Source organism: Strix uralensis, chromosome 1 (assembly GCF_047716275.1).
Source record: "Strix uralensis isolate ZFMK-TIS-50842 chromosome 1, bStrUra1, whole genome shotgun sequence".
Classification (NCBI taxonomy): Eukaryota; Metazoa; Chordata; class Aves; order Strigiformes; family Strigidae; genus Strix; species Strix uralensis.
This window is the reverse complement of record NC_133972.1, coordinates 17700083-17722860: the sequence shown is the minus strand read 5'-3', so window position 1 is coordinate 17722860 and position 22778 is coordinate 17700083. Positions and strand designations below refer to the sequence as shown.

General features: G+C 39.8%; 1 protein-coding gene across 3 annotated transcripts in view; it reads right to left on the bottom strand.

Moving 5' to 3' along the window:
* PDCD6IP (programmed cell death 6 interacting protein) overlaps window positions 1-19965 on the bottom strand; it is a 31849-nt gene extending 11884 nt beyond the window's left edge. For 2 of the 3 annotated variants that reach the window (XM_074857843.1, XM_074857951.1), the window contains exons 1-8: window positions 19595-19965; window positions 13557-13611; window positions 11713-11782; window positions 8318-8445; window positions 7570-7723; window positions 5386-5486; window positions 2799-2930; window positions 145-367 (exon numbers count right to left, since the gene is read on the bottom strand). In XM_074857843.1, coding sequence (XP_074713944.1) covers window positions 145-367; window positions 2799-2930; window positions 5386-5486; window positions 7570-7723; window positions 8318-8445; window positions 11713-11782; window positions 13557-13611; window positions 19595-19800 — 1069 coding nt within the window. In that variant the 5' untranslated portion in view covers window positions 19801-19965. The remainder of the gene's footprint in view (window positions 1-144; window positions 368-2798; window positions 2931-5385; window positions 5487-7569; window positions 7724-8317; window positions 8446-11712; window positions 11783-13556; window positions 13612-19594) is intronic. The other variant, XM_074857903.1, reaches the window with a different exon arrangement.
* Window positions 19966-22778: the final 2813 nt, after the last annotated feature.

Here is a 22778-nt window from a genome sequence, read left to right as displayed (position 1 = left end):
ACAAATGGTACTTCCAAAAACACTGCTGTATACTTAATACAATTCAAAAGTAAACGTTTACTTTTTCACGGTACAAACAAACTTTGGTGGTCACGTGTTTCTCAAGGTAACAATTACCCTGTGCGCTCCACAGACTTCACTTACCAGTGAATTTCTGACTGAGGGGAACAACAACTGGAGTAGACTTCACAAGACTGGCTTTTCCAACAGACTCCAAATCTTTCAGGTCAGGAACCCGGTCATGGTAAATGAAGTCATTGTCTTTTTTGGCAGCTGTAAGTGCACGGTTGATTTTGTCAACCAGATCTTTAACATTGATATATTCATCATAACGAGATGCCACTGTTTTCACCAAGTCTGCTGCATGCTAACAAAAATTAAAATACAGTTAAAATTAAAATAATAACTTTTCTTTTTCCCTGTCATATATACAAAACTTATATATGCAAAACAGATGAGCTTCCCAGTTAGCCAAGTAACTGCTGACAATGCATATGATCAATATTATTATTTCCTTAAAAAATATTCTCCCCTGTTAAGTATCAAAAAGAAAAAAGAAGATTTTACTCATTAAAATAGATCAGGGGGGACATATGGGGACAGGAACCACCACCAGTAACCAAGTTAATACCTCACTATAGCTTCACTGTGACTCTTCAAAATCCAAAAGAAGTGACTGAGTCAGAGGCAGCAACACTTCAAACACCCATTCATGCAAAAAAAAAACCCAAACCAAAAACCCAAAAAACACCCCAATACACCACACACCACCATGTAATTTTCATGTTGTTTCATGACACCCACAGCTTGCTTTTGCAGGTACCTACAAACTATTCCTCAAACCTTGCTCACATTCATGAAGGAAGAGGTTGGAGTCCTGCTTTTCACATCTGCCACTAACACCCATCTAACCTTGAGCTCTGAAGCTACAGAAATTATGCCGAAATCCTACTGCAAATTAAGATAAAGTATGAGGTCTGCTGTCTCTTCGCTTCTATCTGCTCAGCCTAGATGCAACCCTGAGGTATCTGGTTTTCCTACATCCAATTTACTGCAGGAGAGATGCAAGAAAAAACATTGTCCTTTGGTTGTATCTGTTCAATCCTGATCACATTTGAGTTGTGAATGTGTAAAAACAAAATACTAAGAAGCAATGTCAGTTGAGGTTTACATAAAATCACAATAATTAAAAACCTCAAGTTTCTTGGGATTATGAAGTGGAACCTGAGCTACATTAAAAGTGAAGTATATCTGAAGTCTACTGAGATTTTTTGCCACTTTCCATTGTGCCATAAATCACACAATATAAGGTTTGGGTTGATACAATATTACAGTCTAACTAGCATTTCCCAGAAACAGAAAATGAGGGGAGAAGAAACAGGGGTGTGCATTAATGTCTGCCCCCCCCCCAATTTAAAGCATCTTTGATCTAGCTTTTAAAAAGGAAAATAAGAAGAGTATTACTTTATAGAAACTGCATTTTTCTAAAACTCATCAAAAAGGATACTAAACCTCTATTTTAGATTCATTACAGAAGCAGTATTTGAAGAACTACGGAAAATAGGATTTAAGTTTCATGTTAGTAAATGTGTTAAATAAGAAGAGACAGGATTTTAACTTCTGACTACATGCTGTTCATGAAGCAGGGCTAAAATAAGTAATAATGGACTATTTCCCCTCAGGGTTCACTAAAAAAAAAAAAAAAAAAAAAATCACCAAAACCATCAAAACTTTAACTACTCAGCATGAGGGGATATTTCCTATAACACAACATGAAGAAAAATCATGGACACAAGCTAATTTACAATACAACTTAACAATGACAGTAAATTTGATATAGCCAGACCTGTCAAGGGTGAGCACTAAAAAAAAAAAAAAAAAAAGAGACATTAATATTCTATTACAGTAGAGTCCTAGAAAAGGTGGTCTGCTAGGCAGATTTGAAACTCAAGAATAAACCACAGATACACCTTCATCTACCACCTAGGAACGTAGTCATAATATAACCACTTGCTATTAGGAGTTCATACAGGCGCTTCACTCACTGTCATGCAAGCATACAAAAAAGTTTCATGCTCCATCCCGTTCAAGTCAATAAATGCATAATAGTGACTTTCAAAATACAACATGATACTCTTATGTAAGTCTCTCAACAATCTTGCGTATCAGTAAATAGGTATTGCACATGGATCCTACAAAGTCAGTCGAAACAACACTTTTTTTTTCCCCAAGGACCAGGGGACTTGAAGAAAGTAGTTATTTTTAGCCATTTTTTCCCCTACCTTACTCAAAACATAAGACCTTACTCACTGTAACATCTATATCCAAGTCCCTCTAGAAACCAGATAGGCAAAAAAAAAAGCCAAAAAACCACAACTGTTTGTACGTTTTTAAAAAAATATTGATTTAAATCAGGATTGCAGGAAAGAAGTTAGGTATAGACCAGGCAGAATTTTAATGTTTTGGGGATTTTTTTAAATGACATTACTTAGGAAAATTTATTAACAAATCTGTTATATTAGCTATACTGAGATAAGAAGCCTACGCAAATGTAAAGATACAGACTTAACATGTCAAGCAGTATCGAACTGCCACAAAATCATTAAAATACATCTTTATAAAAGGTAGAAATACCTCTCATTTTTGCAGCTTCTAATAATTTGATTCATGTGATAAACATGCTTTGTAATTTTTTAATACACTTCATTCTTAGTTATTTGAATTTTAGAACTCTGAGTTAGCTTTTCAGGATTTAAAGTTTTCCCATATTTTTCAGAGAAGAAAAAAAAGCTACCCACCTGCAACCTCCCAATTTCTTCACCAAATTTCTTCTGCTGTTTTGCCAGGATAGATTGATGATACTCTGCATTGGCCTGCATAATGCAGTGCTTTGCAGCCAGAACAGGAAACACCTCCTGGAAATAAAAATACTGACCAGGGGAAAGTCCAACCACATTAACCACCACAGACAACATGGGATGCAGGAAGAAAAAGGAAGAAGAAAAGGAAATTAGAATCACCCAATTAATGGTTTAGATAGGTTAAAACATTAGAGGTAAATGTCAGAGACCACGTGACTTTGCATGGATTGAATTCAGTCTTTCTTTTTGCAATCTGTTGCTGCAAAATTCTGAAGTGTCCATTATTTTAGAAGAACTACAATTGAAATTCAAGCCATGAAGTCATAACATTTACTTCAAAGATTAGGAATGCATGCATGTATTAGAAAGGATAGTTGCAAGAACACCCCCAAATACCCCCAAGACAAACCCAAGACAAAGTGTTCTTAGAAGGGAAAGGGGGGGAACAGAAGCTTTTTTTTTTTTTTAATTTAACAAAGCAATTACATTTAAAACAGCAGCAGGCCTATCAAGAAAGTAACATTATGAAAGCAAAGAACAAATAAAGAGGACCAATAACTATTGACATGGAAAGCAATTTAAAACATTTAAAAGTCATTTTTAGACTTTTACATAAATGCACTTATCTTTGCAGGAGTACCAACCAAGACATGAAGAAAACATTATGCTGCAGCCCACAGTATAGGCATGGTCTTTGATCAAGGATTTGGCCTTACTGTTTTATTTCTTAAATCAAGGAGCACTGGAAAACCAGAGTGATGTTTTAAAGACCTCAGTATATAAAGACCTGCTTCTTTACATTTGTGCAAACTTGCTGCCCCCACAGAGATAAAAAAAAAGGTGGTAAATCTGGAAGAAAAAGCTGTCTGGGAGGCCTTGCAACTGGAGTTTGATGCATCAAGTCAACCTCTATTTCACACTCCTAAACATGTAACTGTTCTCAGAGCTGGTGTTAACTCATGAAACCAGCAAACCTTATTATGTTCTTTCAGATAATCAATTGACAGATTACTGTGCAACTGGAACAGGGAGCAGATCTATGGCTTAGAAAGGTCCACAGCAACAAAAGACAAAGCAATGGCTTTATTATATCTCATTGCCTCTCAGAAATCAAATCAGGAACATAATTCCAAAGTGAGAAATTGGCCCAATCTGCAAAATGCCACAGAATGCATGAGAGGAAATATGTGTATACAGAAAAGAATCTATTAAGTTGCAGCCAAGCAAGGTATCAATTTAACTTTAAGAAACCATCTTTTTCAAAAAATATATATAAAAAGTCACTGACTGGCCTACAAAGACATTTGTGTAATTTGTTGCTTAAGAATAAAAATGCATACTTTTACTTTAGTACAGTTCCCATCACCACCACGATTCTATTCTGCATTAGAAACCAGGGGGGGGATATTACCTGGGGCTTTTTTCCCCCAGAGGGAATAAAAGTGCCTTTGGCAAATATTTTGGCAATTATTTGACTAAGATTGCATATTCAGTTATAGGACCAGATTATCAACCACTTCCATTTATCACAGTAAAAATATTTTTAGTAATTATTCTAATGTATTTTTAGTAAATCTAGTATATTTCACATTTTATTTGTAACAGGAAAGACCACTGCAAGCTGGAATATTTATTTTAGTTTCAAAACTATTAATGAATGAAAAATAACTGCAAATTAGCAACAAGGGATGCTTCCCAGGGACATTCACAAAAGCAGCGCTATGGAAGACAATCTCCTACTTTACCTACATATAAGTTTCAAGAGTCCAGCTATATCAAAAGTAAATCTTATCCAACTTTTACATTTATAACACTGCACAAAAGGCTTTCTACTATTTTATGATTTGAACATAATTGATACATTTGATACACAGAAAATCTGCTCATTTTTAAAGTACCTGTTATACAGTATATATATTCGAAGAGCATGAAAAAAGATCCTTCTGCACCTTCCAAACCCAACAGCACTCTAATGAACAGTCAAGACTAAACTGAGATAATTTACAAGTATTAAGATCGAGTTGGGGTGGAGGAAGAGGAGAAAGCAGGCAGAAGGACAGAGGACACACACTGACTTCCAGTCATGGTTTTCATTAACAGGTAAGTGAACAGTACCACTATATTCATGCTGTCAACGTGAGAGCAAATTTCACATGAAAACATTGAGACTAGAAGCCAATTAAGGCCCATTAGAAAGTGTTAGTTTGAAAACCAGATTTAGTAAGGCATTAAGTAAGAAGGCATCCCTAAATGCCACCATAATTCAAGTTTGCTTTAAATGAAATGTGTTGCAAGTAAACACATGTCATGTAATCAGATTTTACTTACTTACAAACCCCACACTATCTTTTGCCTCCTAGATTCTTCTCTGTTGTTCAAATTACAGGTTCATTCCCCTTACATGTAGCACTATGTCAGCTTTTCTTGAGGGTACATTTAAGTGTATTTCATCAAGTACATTGTAACAATAACAGTTATTCACAGTAACAGCAGATCCCAGATTATTTCCAGGAAAGTTACTAACCTTGGGCAAAGTGTCTTTATACTGACATTGTTTGTAAGCATCACCATAGTAATCTGCAGCTTGATTAGCTAGTTTAGCTATGATACCATCTTTCATTTTATCTGGGGGGAAGGGGAGAAAAAACAAAGAGCAGTTATAATTATCATCAGTTTTTACAAGCGAACAGGTAAATTACTTCATCTTCAAACAGCAACAACTGCATTCTAAGGGCATAGCTTTACATTGCAACTCAAAGGTGGGATCCCATTCTTCTCTCGACACCCAGCAGCAGCTTCCATTTTCCACTTCTGTCATGACACTGAAGGTTCAGTCAGTTGTACAAGAAATCTTTTGGCAGCTGCTGGCATTTATGCAGGATTAAGAGTGATGCTTTACCTCATACCAGTGGCAAGCTGCCAATAAAAGCCACAGTCCCACTAACTCTGGCAGCTTGTTCCCAGCCTTTCCCTTGTGCCACACAAGCATTTGTGCAGTTGTGGTCAAAGAACTTAGCTGAAATCTAGTTCACAAAAAATAGTTAGTTTTCAGCAGAATCTGTTCTCTAACCCAACTCCGTGTCAAGACTCTCAAAAGTTTGCAGAAGTGCCACAGAAGAGAAGGGAGGGTCCTTTCCATGGCGATCCACACCACTGTTAGCTTACGGTGAGTATAGAAACACCATTCCTAGACATAAATAACTACAGCTCCTCCAAGTGGTAACCACTACTCCATATCAGAGCCGCATGTGCCTAGTGGCAGCAGTATTCCCTACCTCACATCCTCACCCTGTTCCTGAAGCCAAAACTTAAGACAGGAACGTGCTGCACCTATCTTTATCTCCTTTTCTACTCACCTCTGGCCTGCACTAGCTATTCAGCACTCCAAGAGAAGGCAGGCAATCAGTGCAAACATTGATTGATGACTGCTCTAAACAGCTGCCCTTACAAACAAGTATCCTCTGATTCATGTGATTTTTTTATATGTACTGCCAGATTGATAAGCTTGGAGTGGGGGTATGGGGAGATCAGGAAGTCTGCAGAGTATGCTTAATTGCCAAAATTAAATCAAAAGAATTCCCCAGTGGTCTGCTCATTCCAGCACATTCACACATCTATCTACAACACTTCAGGCATGAGCTATGATGTAATGTATTTACCTTCTAAGATGTAAATGCATTTAAGGTATAGGCCAAGATGATCTTTTCACTTTGGAACAGGATTTAGATGACAAATGGAAAGGAGCTTATGAGATCTAGCAACTTACTACTTTGCTAAAATGTTTCTGTCCAGTGCATTACATATTTAATAAAACCAAAACAAGTAAAATCTAAATAGACTGTCCTTCTAGCCCCACCTAGTGTGTGGGAGTTGCATCTTCCTTCATAGAGCTTGAGCTTTAAGAAAAAATACTAGCTTATTAACTACATTTTTATTAACAAAGGAAATGCTAGAGGAGACTCATTTGTCCATGTAGACAGCTCAGAATAGATCTTTCGCCATCAGAAGCTTTAGTTTTTACTCATGTATCTTTAAAATATTGCAGCTACAATGCAAGCCTTGAGATGGAATAGCGAACACATCGGACTTGAAGACACTTAAAGAAAACACAAAGAAAGGCTCAGAAATTAGAGAACTGATCTGTAGTTATGCAGTGGAATTCTACCGCAGAATTTCACTTTCCAAGATAAACAAGGCATTCTCAAAGTTAGACTGGTTCAAATAGTTCCTCTCAAAAATAAGAGCAATCAAACAGAATTTGTTTCCCCTAAACTCTGAGCAAACTTCCTAAGTCATACCTTTCTTTCTAAATTCTCATGAAATCATTCCCCAAACACAGGAGGAAGGGAGTAGTGGTAAAACCCCTATGCACCACCTCTAGTACTCTCAGTTCTTTTAAATAATGTCTTTTGTTCTCAAGAGGAAAAATAAAAAAATATAAACTAGCAAAAGCCTTTGTAGACATAAAGACTTAGGGTTTTGGACAACTGCATTGTCAGGTGAATCTCAGACAAATTCTGAAGTGGCATCTGTAGTTTGTGTTTAATGACCTGCAACTGGGGAAGGGGGGGAAAAAAAAAAATCAGTAAACACAAAAATTACAACTTCTGAAAGGCCCTTTACAAGCTCTTAATAACTTACACACTTGTCAGTTTTTGCGGAAGTTGTAATGAGCTTTTAAATACACAAGCTGAAAATTAAGACATACCTCTTGTAGCTTTCAAAAAAAAGACTTCTTGGGCTTGAGCCAGCATAATAAGACTGAGAGTTCCAACTGTGTCTGGAGAGATGTCTACTGTAGGTTCTCGATTCAAGGCTGACAAAACTGTGTCTTTAATGTGTTGGAAAGCACCACTCGCAAACTAAGTAAAACAAAATAATATATTATCATTCATGTTTCCAAACATATTTTTTTCTCTTACAAATATAATACATACAACAATTTCCCCCAAAATAGAGGGGTTTTGGTATATGGTCTCCCATTTATTGTTTTGCCCCTAAAAACAATTCCCTGCGACTTCTTGTTCTTGAAGCCACTTACACCTAGACGTTTATCGTGACAGACTATAAGTAAAGGTATACTGGCTACACCTTATGGCATAAGAACATGGAAAATGTAATGCATTCCACCAAAAAGAAAGGAGATTACTACTGTATAACTTGTTAAAACTAAAATTTATACTAGCTAAAATTTTAAATCTTAAACTGAAGGTTATTAGCTACCAACATGCTTGGGGAAAGGGTTATAGGGAACTGTATTGAACAAAATCCTTCAGAGCTGGTAAATATGAGCCAGGACCAGGTACTTTGCCAATCCACCTCTGCAATTAAGAGGAGGAAAGTATGTATATATATTTATGTATGTGTACATATAGCTCAAATTGAGAGAGATACTTATTTGCTGTTCTAAGATTAGTAATTCTGAATTCCTAAGCATAAGTAGGGAGCATTTGTACCTGATAGTGCTTAGCTGCAGCTTTTAGTCCTTCATCGTTATCTAGGTTCTGTTCTGCTGCAATCTGGCTTGCCAGTGCTCCACAGTTGAACAAAACACAGGTCTTCTCATACCCCAAACTTGCCAGAGCTGCAATCAAGACCAACAGTTACCCATACTGTTAAGAAAATAAATTTCAGTCAATTCATCCTACAGATGAGGCCAACACTACTAATATCTGTACTTGAAGATATCAACAGTTTCAAGCCAAAAAAACCACCACAGTCATAGTAAACTTTTGAAGTCAAAGTCATCTTCATTATGAAGGCTTTACATAGTCTAATTTTGTACTTTCACAAAACGTTTCCACATGAGGAACTATAAAGCATGGCATGAAGCATGGAAGTCTTTCTAACTAGAGTGCAGCTTTTTGGCTCCTGAAGATACAGAAACACACACATTACTGAAGAATAATCTGAAATAGGAACTTCCATGCAATAATCACTTTGCAATAACTGCCCAATTACATGCTCTTACTGTATCTTAAATGCAAGATTAACTACCCTTCTCTCACTGAGGCCAAAGATTTTTACATGCTCTGTCTTACTATCTGTTGAAATGCAGGGACTTTTTCACCTCTCAAGGCTATTGTTTCAGATTGAAAATGCTGACAAATATCTTGGTTATACGTGTACTGAAACAGATAAGGGTTTGCTTAATTAAAACGTGCTCACTAGGCAGTAGTCTGTCCCAACTCAACTCCTGTAGTACTTCATAGTCCCAGAGGATGGAGCCCACACGTCTAGAAACAGCAATACCTGAACAGGAACCATTTTGAATCTATTAATTGCTTTCAAAAGGTTATTGGCCATATGCAAGCACTGGAAAATCTAAAGCCTGTAGATATTAGTTTCCTACTACTGTTAAATACTGTCTAGACACTCCTCTTGTAGAAAACAGAAAACTACTGAATTTTCAATTTCACAAACCCGGGTACAACTTCTAAGTTATCCTTAAAACATGAATGTGCTGAAGAGGCACATTTGTTTTATTTCACCAACATCCAGCCTCCTTATACAGCTACATATTTACCTAATGTATTGCTGAAATTTCATGTCAGTACTCCCTGATCTGCACTAAGTTTTCAGACAAGCAGCCATAAATCTGACATGCCATTTTCCCCATTTTGTTTCCCTGAGTGAAAAGTGAGTTACACAGTCACTGTGTTTCATCATTATAATAATCACTTATCTATATCATCTCTATTCTGTAGTTTACTTTGCAGAATTTTTCTAAAAACATCTTGTACAACTTACACATCATTCAAAAGACTAAAACAAACACAAGAAAGGGAAGAAAATACAGCTTTAAAGCTTCTGAAGTGCAGCAATATTTTATATGCTGAATTACTTTATACTCTGGACTGCATCTCCAGTGTGATTTACTACAGTGAGAACAGCTGTTTAGCAATATAGCTTTTCCTCAGACTCATCTGTTTATAGCTCTACCTATTAACTAAAGCCAACATACTTCAGATTACATGCCATGCTGTGAACTGGGTCACTTTTCAAGCAGTCACAGTATCTGTCAGCTACCCTTGTGATACAGACTTCGGATTCAGGGCAAAATGGGAAGAAAACCATTTGTCACCATAGCAAGAGCCAGAGCTCTCAAGTCACACCCCTGCATCGTGGCCCCATGGAAGTCAAAGGAGTTTTACATTGAATTTCCATCTGGAGACAAGATTGCCTCCTCTTAAAAGTCAACAGAAGCTTTGCTCCCTCAGTAACTGAAAACTTTGCTTTACACTGAGAAATCCCACTGCTAATTCTGATCTGTAATGAAGAGATACACACATGCTATAGTTAATCTGGAGAGCAGCACCTGGATAATCTGCACTGTAAAGACTAAAAGACTCCTTTTGCTAATTTCTTTCCACTAAGATCTGCTTTAAAGTTGCAAAATAAAATTTATCCCATTGCTTGTTAACTGAGCATTACTCACATCTCAGTTAAGAATTTCTTTGATATTTCACACGGACTGTTGCATAAATCTCCGGCCATCTGCCTCACAGATTATTTAGACTAGTATATAATTAACCTGCAGACAAGCAAGCTTTCTCAAGCTGCTGTAACAAGACATTTATTCAAGTTCTCAGGGTAATCATTATGTTATGATTACTGATTCTTTTTCTCACAATTATAGATCTCTGGCCATTCACAGACTATGTTTAAGTCATAACTAAATATTGAGCTTTACTTTGAAACAGGTTCAATCGTCATGAAATGTTAGCCCCAAAGAAGATAGAATCAACCAAATTCTGAGAAAAAACACAGCATCTTCAGGAAGGTCTCCAATTATCCAGAAGAACAATTAGAAAATAAAGCAAGGAAAGGTGTGCACTACCTGCTTAGGCACAGGAATGTGCTTTATTGTTCCACCATACAGTTCACACAAGCACAACTTTAGCAGGTGTATTCAGAACATGGAAAACTGTAACTTTGGTAGCTGTTAACAGAGAACTATATAAAGGACACAAGAACTTTAAAAAAACTAAAAACAGAATAAGAATTCTAACATTTTTTTCAGGCTTTGTCTGGAGCTTCAAAATTGCGATGGTCATCTTGCAATGCTAGTCATGATGAACACTTAGATATAAATAGAAACACTAAAGAATGATGACACATGACTGAACAGCTCCTCACTTAACTCAGAAGGATTTAGTCTTGGTTTTTCTATTGGCAAGTGTTCCAAATCCATTTAATGATCCTGAATTTGCAGCACAGAATTGTCCCTATGTGACTAAAATGAATCCTAGACTCAAACTCCTTATGTTTGCAGGAACCAAATACCTTTTTTTTTTCCTTTCTAAGTGTTCAAATCTGTATGAAAATATTTTTAAAAGAAGTGATAGGAGAATCATTTCAGCACACAGGCAGACCCTCCTTTCTCTTGAACAAAATATGGTATCAGACTACTGAAGCCAGCGACCATCACTCCCCTTCTGGAGGGGACTCACTAACAAGCACGTCTCATGAGGATCTTACTCATTTAGGACAGTAAGAACTGGATTACCAAAAACCTACTACTAAAACTTAATATGAACTATTTTGATTAATGTTAGTTGGGGTTGCTCCCAGAAAAAGTCTGAGGAGCAGGAAGTACAACTATTATCAGACTGCACATGTACTTATGCCTTTAGAAAACTAATATTAACTCTCAATTTTATAGCAATTCTTTGCATGGTACCCATTTACTCATTACCAGTGTTGAAGTGATTAATCTGTTACCAATACAGTTGAACTCATTTGAAAGCTATATTGAGAATAATAGGAAAACTATTAAAAATTCAGCTATATAAAAATATTCTCAAATTTTAATATCATTAATACTCGCACTTTCAGTACATTCACATACCCAATTTGGCAGATCCTCCAAAAAGTGATCCTTTATCAAAAGCATCTTTCCACGTAAATGTTACACAGACCTGAAAGTTGTGAAAAAGAAAGATCTTTATCTCTAAAATTAAATATGAAGTCTTCAGAAAATATCCCAAATTCACATATTTATCCTTTTATATTCTAATTGTGTAAAACATTTAATTCATTTGTAACGTTACAAACATTCAAGAAGTTTCAGGAAATCATCAAGAGTTATTTAAAAACCCCTTTATTCTACCTTTTTTCGTTCCTGTTAGTTTGCACAAAACATTTCAAGCAGAAAAGACAGAAATTCTCAAAATAATCTTACAGCTCTGGTCGTATTCTGAGTGACAGATAAATTTATTTCCAAACCAAGATATTCCTCTCCCAAGAAGTCTGACAGTCTGGTATAATCACAGTTAAAGGAAACCACCCAACCAGGCAGTTTCCACTGTTCCAAATTACTAGCATATTTGGAACTGTTTTGCAATACCAAAATTCACTCGTTTTTGAGTGAATTCAATAGCAGCATTATCAGGAAACACACTCAGGAAAGGGAATGCAGGTAAAAACAATGTGTTTTATATTACACTCCCAGCATATATTTCACCAACAATGCAAATACTTCACAGAATCGGCTTTGAACTTCCACAATTTGATTCCTTATTCAGCTGATGAAACTGGTTGTAGGCAACTGGTATCAAATCAGAAAAGACAAGTTTTAAAGTGGCTGGGCAGAATAGCTTCAGAAAGAGCACAGTACTGTCTGATAACATATTTTCCTCTTAACAGCAACGCTAGTTCAGGAAGTTCTGGCCCCCAGCTGCTCATTGCTGCTTCCACTGACTGCTTCTTCCCTCTGATGGAACAGTTTACAGATCTGCAGAACTTGCTCTTAAAGTTTTCCAGTTTTCCATGTCTCAGGGTTTGCAGGTCACCATATCAAAACATTTGCACACTAAAAACCAAAGCGAAGTTCTTGGCAACAAGCGAATGCAGCTATATGCAAAACTTAAAATCAGTTTGAACTGCATTAAAACTATTCCCTTCCTTGTAACCTCTAAGTCTGAAATAAACTTTTTCTTTTAATCATCACATTACCATTTAAATATGATTTGATCAGGAAAGAAATTTAAATTCTGTCCTATTTGTAAACACATCCAAAGAAAGCCTACATCTTTTCCACCAAAATACAGAAGTCTAAAGATCTATTCCAGTCTCCATCTGAGGAAGACTTCAATAGGCAGGATTTAAGCTGAATTTCTCCTTAGAGACAGGATTCTAAAGAAATAGTGTAAAAAACCTTAAATGAACACCATATCTATATAAAAATTATGTCATTTGTAGATGCAGAGGCAGGAATAAAATGGTAAGCTCTTAAGTGGCTTATTCTTTTAGCTGTTGTGAATGAAACATCTGTTCTACTTCCAAAACCAAAGATCATAATCCATCCATTACTAAAGGTTTTCCCATAGAAATTACTTTTTTTAAAGCCTTTAGAACATAGCATGAAATAGATTTCTTGGGAAAAAAAGAGTTGAAGAGTAATCAGTGCAGCACAAGTTGTCTTTTTGATCCAGAACGCAGTGACCACTAGCCAAAGCCAAAACATTTCTGAATCTGTAAAATGATGGCAATTACGGCCACTAGAAGTGAAATTGCAGTATAAACTTCATGACAGCACCGACTAGAAAATAAACTATGAACTATGAAAATAAGGCTCCAAGAGATTAAATGGTGTGCCCAAGAGAAGTACTGTTTAGTGGATTAGGTAGAGGCTGGGAAGTCATACATCATAGGTGTCATGATTTGGTTTAATGGTCTGGTAAGTCTTCTTACCTGATTTTCAGAGAATGGAAACTTTGGTTCAATTGAACACAGCTGATCATAGTATCTACAAGGAAAAAAAAAAAAAACAGCTATTGAACAAATCAAGTTAAAACTTTTGTTTGTTACACTAGCATGTAAGGAAAAGGGCACATAAATCTCACACACAAGTTGTGAAGCTCATTTGTAACTATGGATGATTTGCAGGACAGACAGAAATTTTGCCTAAAGGGATTTTTTCAGTACAGGAATAAATTCAATAGGAGGCAGCCTTCCACAGCTAATGTGGAAACCCTGTCTCAGAGGAGAAGAGTATCACAGATGACGCTGACCCATTCCACTTTCTGATGGGGGGTGGATTAGAAAAGAATGTCATGCAAAGGAGTCCCTGTGTACATACAGGAAGACAAAGAGTACATTAGACATTAAGTCACGCTGCAAAAGTCAATTAAGTACAGCATTTAACATCATATTAACAAGCTTCACTGCACACTCTTGATCTGAACATTCTATCCCACTACCCTACAATTTCTGACTCATCTGTTTAGACTTCAAGGTCTTTGAAGTAGATGCCATTTGCCTTGCACAGTATCAACGGGAGAGCCTAATCCTTGATAAAATTCTTTAGCTGTAAGCTTAGTTTTCATTAGAGTATATTGTAGCAGTCACAGTGAATTAAAACCAAAAGTTTTTCTGTGCCAATATTTTGTCTACTCACAGTGGAAGATGTTTAGGAAAGAAAGCCAGAAAGATAATATAGCAAGTATAGCATAGCGCCTCACACAATCTCTCCAGGCAACAGTTAGTGAATCAAAGTTTTCCTGAGGTGTACCCTACACCTGCACCACTTGCTAAACATGACAGGCTGGATTCCAAACGGAAAACCTTTAAGCTGCCAACGGCTGAGAATACATGTGAAGCCTGTTTCCTATACTCTTTCTATAGTACTTGCCATATGGGCATACACCCAACATTGTATCTGTCAAATTCTTGTTTTAACAATTTATACTCCCAATATACAAAACACCTTGCAGTAATGAGTTTCACGGTCAGTGAAACTTAGGGTTAACATTGTCCCGGTTTCCTTGCGTTACATTATTAAATATTAATCACTATCGATCTAGACAGGAAGCAGATGTACAAGGCCTATGTTCTGCAGACAGTAACTGTTTGTTTAAAAATTCAAGAAGCATTTTTAAAAGTCATAAACAACAACAGCACATTCTTCAGTGAATTTTATCTGCCAGCGTATATAACACTACAGATTTCTGACTTCAACTGAGCCACTGCAATTTAAGACGTGATATACTAAGCCATGTCAAAAGCTACAAAATCTGCAATAGTAACCCAGCAGGACTTCCACTAATAATTGAGCTGAAATTACTCCTAAGGTGAAAAAAAACCAAAAGTCTGCAGATATTTACTGTGACTTATCAAGTATGTGAAAGGTATAGTTCAAAAAAAAAAAATCAAACTAGCGCTGATATATTTTAATGTTCTTCCTTCACTGCCTTTGGCCGGTCTCGACAGTCGTTTTCATGCAGTATCATAAAGAAAGCAAGCCTTCCCATGCTGTCTCTGCCTGACTCAATTTAATTTGTTAACCAAAAGCCACCAAGAAAGCCAAGTTGTCTTCCCACGTTCCACGATTACCCTGTCCACTGCCATGAGAGTAGAGTCAAGAGGCAAAGCTTGTTAAATGGCCTGGCAAAGTTGGGTACGCCTAGGCCTTGGCTGTTTGCAGACAGACTATTCTTTGTATGTCAACAGAGCCACAAAGAAAAAGAAAATAAGCCAAGGAGGTGTATGTTCCTCCCAAATATGCACGTTGCTGCTGCATTTAACATCAATGAATACCAACAACACATGGCTTTTTGTCTGGTTGTTTTTAATCAAGTTCAGAACTTATGTTACTATTTTCTTTACTGTTTTAAACATGTGATGTCATTTCTTTTTATTAAAGAACCTGAAATTCTACTCAAGATTTAAGAGCTCTTTAAAAATCTGCAGACAAAAAGTAAAATCATTTTGTTTTTGTTTAGCAGTAGCTTACCTTATATAAATATAATGGTATCCATAAATTAAACATATATACCAATGGTAAATTAAGATTTTGACCACAGAAGAGCATAAAACGAGCAGTATAAAGCATGAAAATAAATATTGAAGGAAAGGCTGCATTTGATGCACAAGTCAGTTACACATTGAAGGTTGAGGGCAAAGGTAGAGGTGTTGTTTAAAACAAGATTTACAGCAATCTAACTATCAAGACACAAAGAACAGAAGTTGCCACACAACACAGATGAGCTTTGTGTGTTTGGCTGGGCCACAGTGATGAACTACAGGAAACCATGCAAACTTATCAACTGCCCGAGTTCCGACTACAGCAATGAAAGGGAGGGCAGATGTCAGCAACACAGATCTAGTTCTCGAAGTACAGCAATCTCTCACCAACACAGGCATTACACACTCCTAAACGCTAGTAAAAATGAGTTGCAGTCAGATGAGTTGGAAGTCAAGGTTTAAATTAGAATTTAATTAAAAGATACGCATTGCGTTAAGAACTTCAAATCCTGTTCCTCCCTCAAAGAATCAGAAAGAAAAATCTCCTTCAAAAGAACATAAAAGAGACCAAGATCTGCCTTCGCTCTTCTAGATAAGAACTGGAGTCCTGAACTCACAGCTGGAAACCAGAAATGCAACTCTCAGCCCTCAGAGAATTTGACCATTCAAAATAAAACCAAGTCCCTCCTTTTTTTTTTAAAAAAAAAAAAAGAACTGCAAGAGTTGTTCGCAACTATTAAACTCGCACCACCACCCAATCCCTCCAGAAAAAGGAAATTAAGCCCAGGCTATCTTTAATATTAAGAGAGGAAGCAGGGAACCCCTTGAAGCTATAATTATACTCAGGATAAAAAAAAAAAAAAACCACACTAAATCAAATCTGCTATGACAGAATTTAAGGGGAAACATCTGTACCAAGCTCACCTACGTCACCTTCAGAGCACTCAGATTCTCACAACACAAAGAAAGCTTGGAAGCAGGCTGAGGTCTTTCCCAGTTACACTGTGCCCCTTTTCACTGACTACCTCAAATACTTCTCCAAAAGAAGTATTTGCATTCATCAGTGAAACAACAGCACACCAGCACTTTCAAAGCTTTACTGGTCACTGTCTGCCTGGGAAATGAGCCTGCAACTGAGTTCATTTCTTCCATAAAAGAAAAAATTATGCAGTAACTACTCAGTAAAACAAGGCTTCTAAAGATTACAAAACCGTGGACAAATCCTAGGTTAATTAGCAGAAGATTAAGCCCTCATTTCTTAACAGTTAAATGGTCTACAGCGCTCTACCAGCTATTATGGTTTATAAAAAGCGGTAATGAAGTAAATGTATGCAAAGGGTATCCACATTTTAATTAGCTTTTCCAACCTGACTTCACTAACAAACCAGTTTTAAACTCCAACTTCAACAAAAACCTTGCTAAAGTTGTTACTTAAACATAAGACTGCATACAACTCTTACATAGCAACGGTAAAGTACTGGAAGTTGGAGAGGTAAGGGAATTTTCAGAGAAAACACAAGGTGCTCAGACGCTTGTGCTCTTTCAGGCATAAGCTCAGCTGGACGCTTCAAACTTCTGAGTGTGCAGACAGTCTGACTTTTTAAAGCAACTGCACCTAACAGAATATTAACAGAATATACATCAGAATATTCTTACAGGATAAGAACAAACTTACTTTCCAGCAACTGTAATGAATACAAATGGTCCAACAGGGACAAACCACTCATAACTTGTTAGAGGTAAGGGAAAATATACATCTGATTTTTTTATTTTCTCTAATTTACAGTTAAATCAGACCTTCATCTTATCCTTCTCCCACTGTAAAGGGAACAAATATTCTCAAATGATACAATTCAAATTGCAGATGGTTTATGAGAGGAGCTTCTTTGGGGCAGGGGTATCATTTGGTGTTTGCACATAAGATGCCACGCACTGGTGCTGAGCACAGTCAACACCCCATGACTACTGCAAAAGCACCTGGGCCAGCTGAAGGCATCTGCCGATCACTGATCAACAGCAGAGAGAACAGATCGCTGCATATGGAACTGACTCAAATGAAAAACTGGTAATTATGCAATTGCAAGTGGCTTCCCTTCATTAGTCAGAGAGAAAACCTGAGGTGAAGTTGCATACTATGGCTTGAATTAATTTAATGACCTGCTGGCACTAAAAGAGGGAGGTCCTGCTCAGCCCATTGGCTTCCAGCAACACTACTTTTACCCTCTTCTGCACCAGCTCTGATGTTCGTCTGACCTTCCACCGAACTCACTCAAGTTTCTCACCTGTCAGAAAACCACGTACACCTTTTGCTTTCCAGAAATGGTGCGAGAGAAGGACCAGAACTGAAGAGAGGGCCTTCTCCTTTTGGCAGTGTAGAGCTGCTAGGAGAGGGTCAAGTCATATAATGTGGCTGGGCCAACCAGGTATTTCAGATGGAAACTAATCACAAACCTGACCAATACCATCAGAAAAGGAAGCTCAATTCCAGAGTGCAAGGGAAGACAATAGTATGCCTTCCAACTTGGCTAGCAGGGTCCCTCTTTCAGTTCATAGATGCTCATTACTTTCCTGACCTTCAAAAGGCACGCACAGTAGTACCCTGAAAAGCATACGCAGTAATAAACAGAAATAGAACAGGAAACGACAAAGATACTGTAAAGCATGATCACTGCAGTCATAGCTTTTATAGCCTAAACACCCAGTGAAGGGTTGATAAGCTAAAAAAAGATCAATAACTCGTTTTACAAATCTTGCCTTCTTTTTAATATCACTTGCTTCTTTTCCATTCCCCTTCATTTTTTTAAGTTTATAAGTAGTTCTCGTGAACATCAAATGTATTTCTACTTGTTCATGATATTACAGAAACATGTCATGCCTACAAGTATTATTTCTCCCTATACTAGAAGATCCCTCTATCTTTTCCTTCTTTTAAAAAAAAAACCAAAATCACACTTGCTGCCACTACATAAAAACTCATATTCTGGTATTGCAATCTCTGATCCCAACTTTGCAAGTAGAAGTGTGTACACAGCACTAACCTAGTGAATGAATCACAGTGACCTCAGTGAGTAGATGAGCTACAAATAAATGGGCTCAAAAATTTCCAACACAAAGAAACAGAATAACAGGATTACCAGAGTAAGTCAATACTGCAATCTGTAAGTGTTCTAGAGAGACAGGAAAGAGCGAGTGCTTTTGTGAATGATGGAGCAGTTAGTCCTAAAGCAGGCATCATGCAGTTTACCGGGCAGAAGGCACAGGTTAATAATTTGCTCCTCTAACCTATGATAATTCCAGCACGATAGAGGCACCAGTAAACTTTCAGATAGGAAACTAGGTGTGTTAAGTAGAAAATAAAGATGTGACTTTGCAAATGTTAAGCTGCTAAACACAGAAAACAGAAGGAAAACATGACAAGAAAAAAAATACCGAAAACTGCAAAGAAAGCCCTCAGCTGTAACTGTAACAGCGTTACATTTTGCTAAGACACACCCACTCTCTTCTAAGATCATTTCTACCTAGACCCAGCGGCGAGCGGCACATTACAAACCCTCGGAAGGGGAAGTTGGCCGGGCCAAGGCCTCCTCTCGACGCCTCCCCCGCCCGCCCTGCACTACCATCACACGACACCCCCTAACGCCCCACACCCGAGCCGCGCGGTGGCGGTGGGGCGCCCCGGGATACCGCAGGACACCCGAGCGCTGGGGCGCCTGTCCCGGACACAGGCCGCGGGCGGGGAGGCGGGCCCGCCCCCCACAGCCCGCCGGAGCCGCCCCGCCCCGCGGGGGCCGCCTACACCTGGGTCCGCCCGCACCTGGTGCCGGCTCCGCCGCGCCCGGGGCCTGGGCCCGGAGCGGCCGCCGGGGCCCCTCAGCCGCGCAGGGCACCGGGGGAGGCCGGGAGCGGGCGGAGATGGGAGGGACGGGGTGGGGGGGGGTGTACTAACTGCGGCGCGGAGGGGTCCGGCCCGGCCTTCCCGCTCCTACCTGAGGAGCGTCTCGAGCGCGCTCTCGTGCTTGTCGAGCGGGCGGCCGAGCGCGCTCTTGCGGAGCCTGCTGAGCTCCTCGGCGGCGCGGCAGTGCTCGGCCTGGGCGTCGCCGCCCGGGTAGCTCTGCTGAATGAACTTGCACAGCGGCTTGGCCAAGTCCACCTCCGAGGCCTTCTTCAGCTGCACCGAGATGAAGTTCGTCATGGCGGCGGCGGCCGCCGCGCGCGGAGGGGGAGCGGGCAGGCAAATACGCAGGCAGGCAGCCGCCGACACCGCAGCTTCGCGCTCCCCTTCCCGCTCCGCGCGGCCCCGGCCCACCGCGCGCGCGCTGCCTGCCCGGACGGCGGCCCCAGCCCCACGCTTCCGGGATCGTCGCGCGCTCCCTACGCGGCGCCGTCACGCACGCACGCGCGCCCGCCCCGCGCCGTGGCCCCGCCCCGTCCCCCTCGCGCAGGCGCAGCGCGGCCTTCGTCGCCTCACGGCAGCGGCGGGACGGTCTGTGGGGAGTGTACACCGCGCTGCTGAGATACACACACACCCTCCCCCGCATTGCTCAGATACCCCCACACCCCCCTCCGGGTGTGGGAGCGACGGCACAGCCCGCCTGAGCCGCGCGTTTTTACCGAAAGGAGCGGGCCCGGCCCCGGTGCGGTGGGGGCGGGAGGAAGGCGGTAGGGGGAGAGGGGTGTTGGGAGCCCGGGGCAGGCGGAGAGCTGGCGGGCTGCCTCTGGAGAGGCGCCGCTTAGCGAAAGGCGCGGCCGCGGAGCTGAGCTGTGCTCATCAAAACGTCGGTAGCCGGTAACGTGAACTGTGACACACCGGTGATCGTGAGATGTCCGGCTTGAAACGCGTTAGAGGGGAGCAAAGGGTCCCATACCCACCCCACCCTAAGAATCGGTGTTTTAAATAAGCTAAAGCGTTACATTTCCATGGCAAATGCTGCGAGGCCTCTAAGGCAGCCAAAGGCAAGAGTTTCACGCGTTGCTGTGATGACGGAGCTGTTCCCCGCATCACGCCTGCTTTCTGCTGACTCAGCCCAGCCCAGCTCCAGCAGGCCGGACAGGCCGTCTGCGAGGCTGACGGGGCTGCAGGCTGAAAAGGAATATTCAACCCATGTTCTCATTTCCCACTTTTTTTCTTGCACTTCGAGACAGCTAAGGCTGTCAGCCTGCTAATTTTCATATTACATAAACCCCGAGGTGATCATACCACAAAAAGGAGTGGTAAAAGTGCTTTTAGAATTATTTAAAAGGATTTGTTCTCATGTTGTAGGAGACCAGGAGCTTTGCTGTAAAGCCGACGATCCTTCCATACTGAAAGTGTGCTATACCAGGTAGCGCTATTATCTCTGTCATCTGATGAACGTCTGAAGAGGTGGCATAAGAGGAAGAGGGTAGAGACTGGGAAATCAGGCTTAACTGCTCCTGTCGCCGCTGGGAGGGGCAGCTCCTCCAGTATTAACCATCCCTGTATACAACCCAGAGATGCTGCGGCAGCAGCAGCCGGGCCTTCCCGGGCACAGGCAGCGGGAAGGAGGCGATGGAGTTGTCTTCGTTCTGCTGCTTCCAGTCACCGTCGGTGGGGCCCAAGTGATTATCCTTCAGAGCTTTGCCAGGTTGCTCCTGTTACAAACCTTTGCAATATTCACAAAAAGTGAATATATATGTTAACGGTTCTTTGGTGCATTCCTACCTCCCTGTGCTGAGTAAACAGCCAGCTTGATTTCTCATAGCTCAGTCAAAACCAACTAGTAGTTGAGTTAATTTTACATTTAAAAAAAATATTTTTATCTTAGAATGAATACAGAAAGCTGTCCTGCCTTACTCCTGTCTGGCTATGTGAGTTCCTTGCTTCTGGTTTTTTCCCCAGGTTTTATTGCCTGCATACACTTGTAAGCATTTGGTCTCTCAGCTTGAGTCAGCCTTGCACTGACTTTCCTGTCCCAGGGAAAACCTCCACCCTCACAAGCTTAGATTCGGATCAGTCTTAAGATACGGTCAGCTGGGCAGTTGCCTCCCTTTGTTTCCAACATCAAGACCTTGCGGGGTATCGTTACCCTACACATCATTACAAGATACACGGCTGTCTATATATGGAAGATGGAAGCCATCAGGACCTTCCAGCATAACAATCACAAACACGGAAAGGGTGTGAACAGGGAAGGGCAAAAACTGCAGCTATGAGATCATAGTTCTACTTTGGAGCCATGGTGACCTTTAGGTGGCTGTTGCTTAACAAATGCAATGACTGATACTTTGCATTCCTAAACTGTCCACCAACACGGCACAGAAATTTCATTTTGTCTTGGAATAAGTTACCAGAACTTCAAACGTGCAGGTGGTTTGCTTCTTTCCCACAGATTTCTTAATAAATCAGTACTCCGAAGGCTTTGTTCTGATTATTACAATTATAATATTATAAGCAGTAATGACTTGTCTCCTTGTTAGCTCTGACTAGTTAAGTACTATTTCCCAATTTAGAGATGAGGAAGCCACATAAGTCAGTAGTTATCAGTGCAGGGGGCATAATCTACATCTGACTCAGAGTCCTGTGCTTTAAACAACAGACTATATTTCCTTCTTCAACAAATTTAAGATAGTATCTAGGGGAACCACTTTAAAACAGGTTTTCCCTAAAATGTTTGAAGTAATGCAACACAGACGAGTTATAGCCGTGTTTAGGCATTAACAAGGTCACTAATATACTTAATTCTAGTATAGACAGATCATTAGGTGTCCCCAGTTTTCCTCTTTTTTCCTAAACAGCCATTACGTATATGTAGAGCACCACAGTTTTGCAAAAGCATTTCTAAAAGTCAGATTTGTTTTCAATATGCAAACTGGCTTTTCTGCATGCTTCATGGATTTTGTCTACGATTTTTAGACAGAAAACTTCTCACTGAACTCTGATGTTCTGTTTTATGCTTGCTTTCTGTTCACAAATTCTGTGTACAGATATTTACTTGAAGCAAGATTATCGTCTGCATTTGCTGTATTTTACTCTGTAGATTTTGATTGTGCTGCTTTTATCCATAGCGTAAGAGTTACCCTGTAGCAATTGCACTCATTGGCAAAGAGATGCTATAACTAAACAAATCAAAAATCAGCAAAAGGAAGTGATAAGGCAGCTGGTTGTTCATTTCATTAAATCTGGTGGTCCTCTTGCCTAAAGCTTCATTTAAT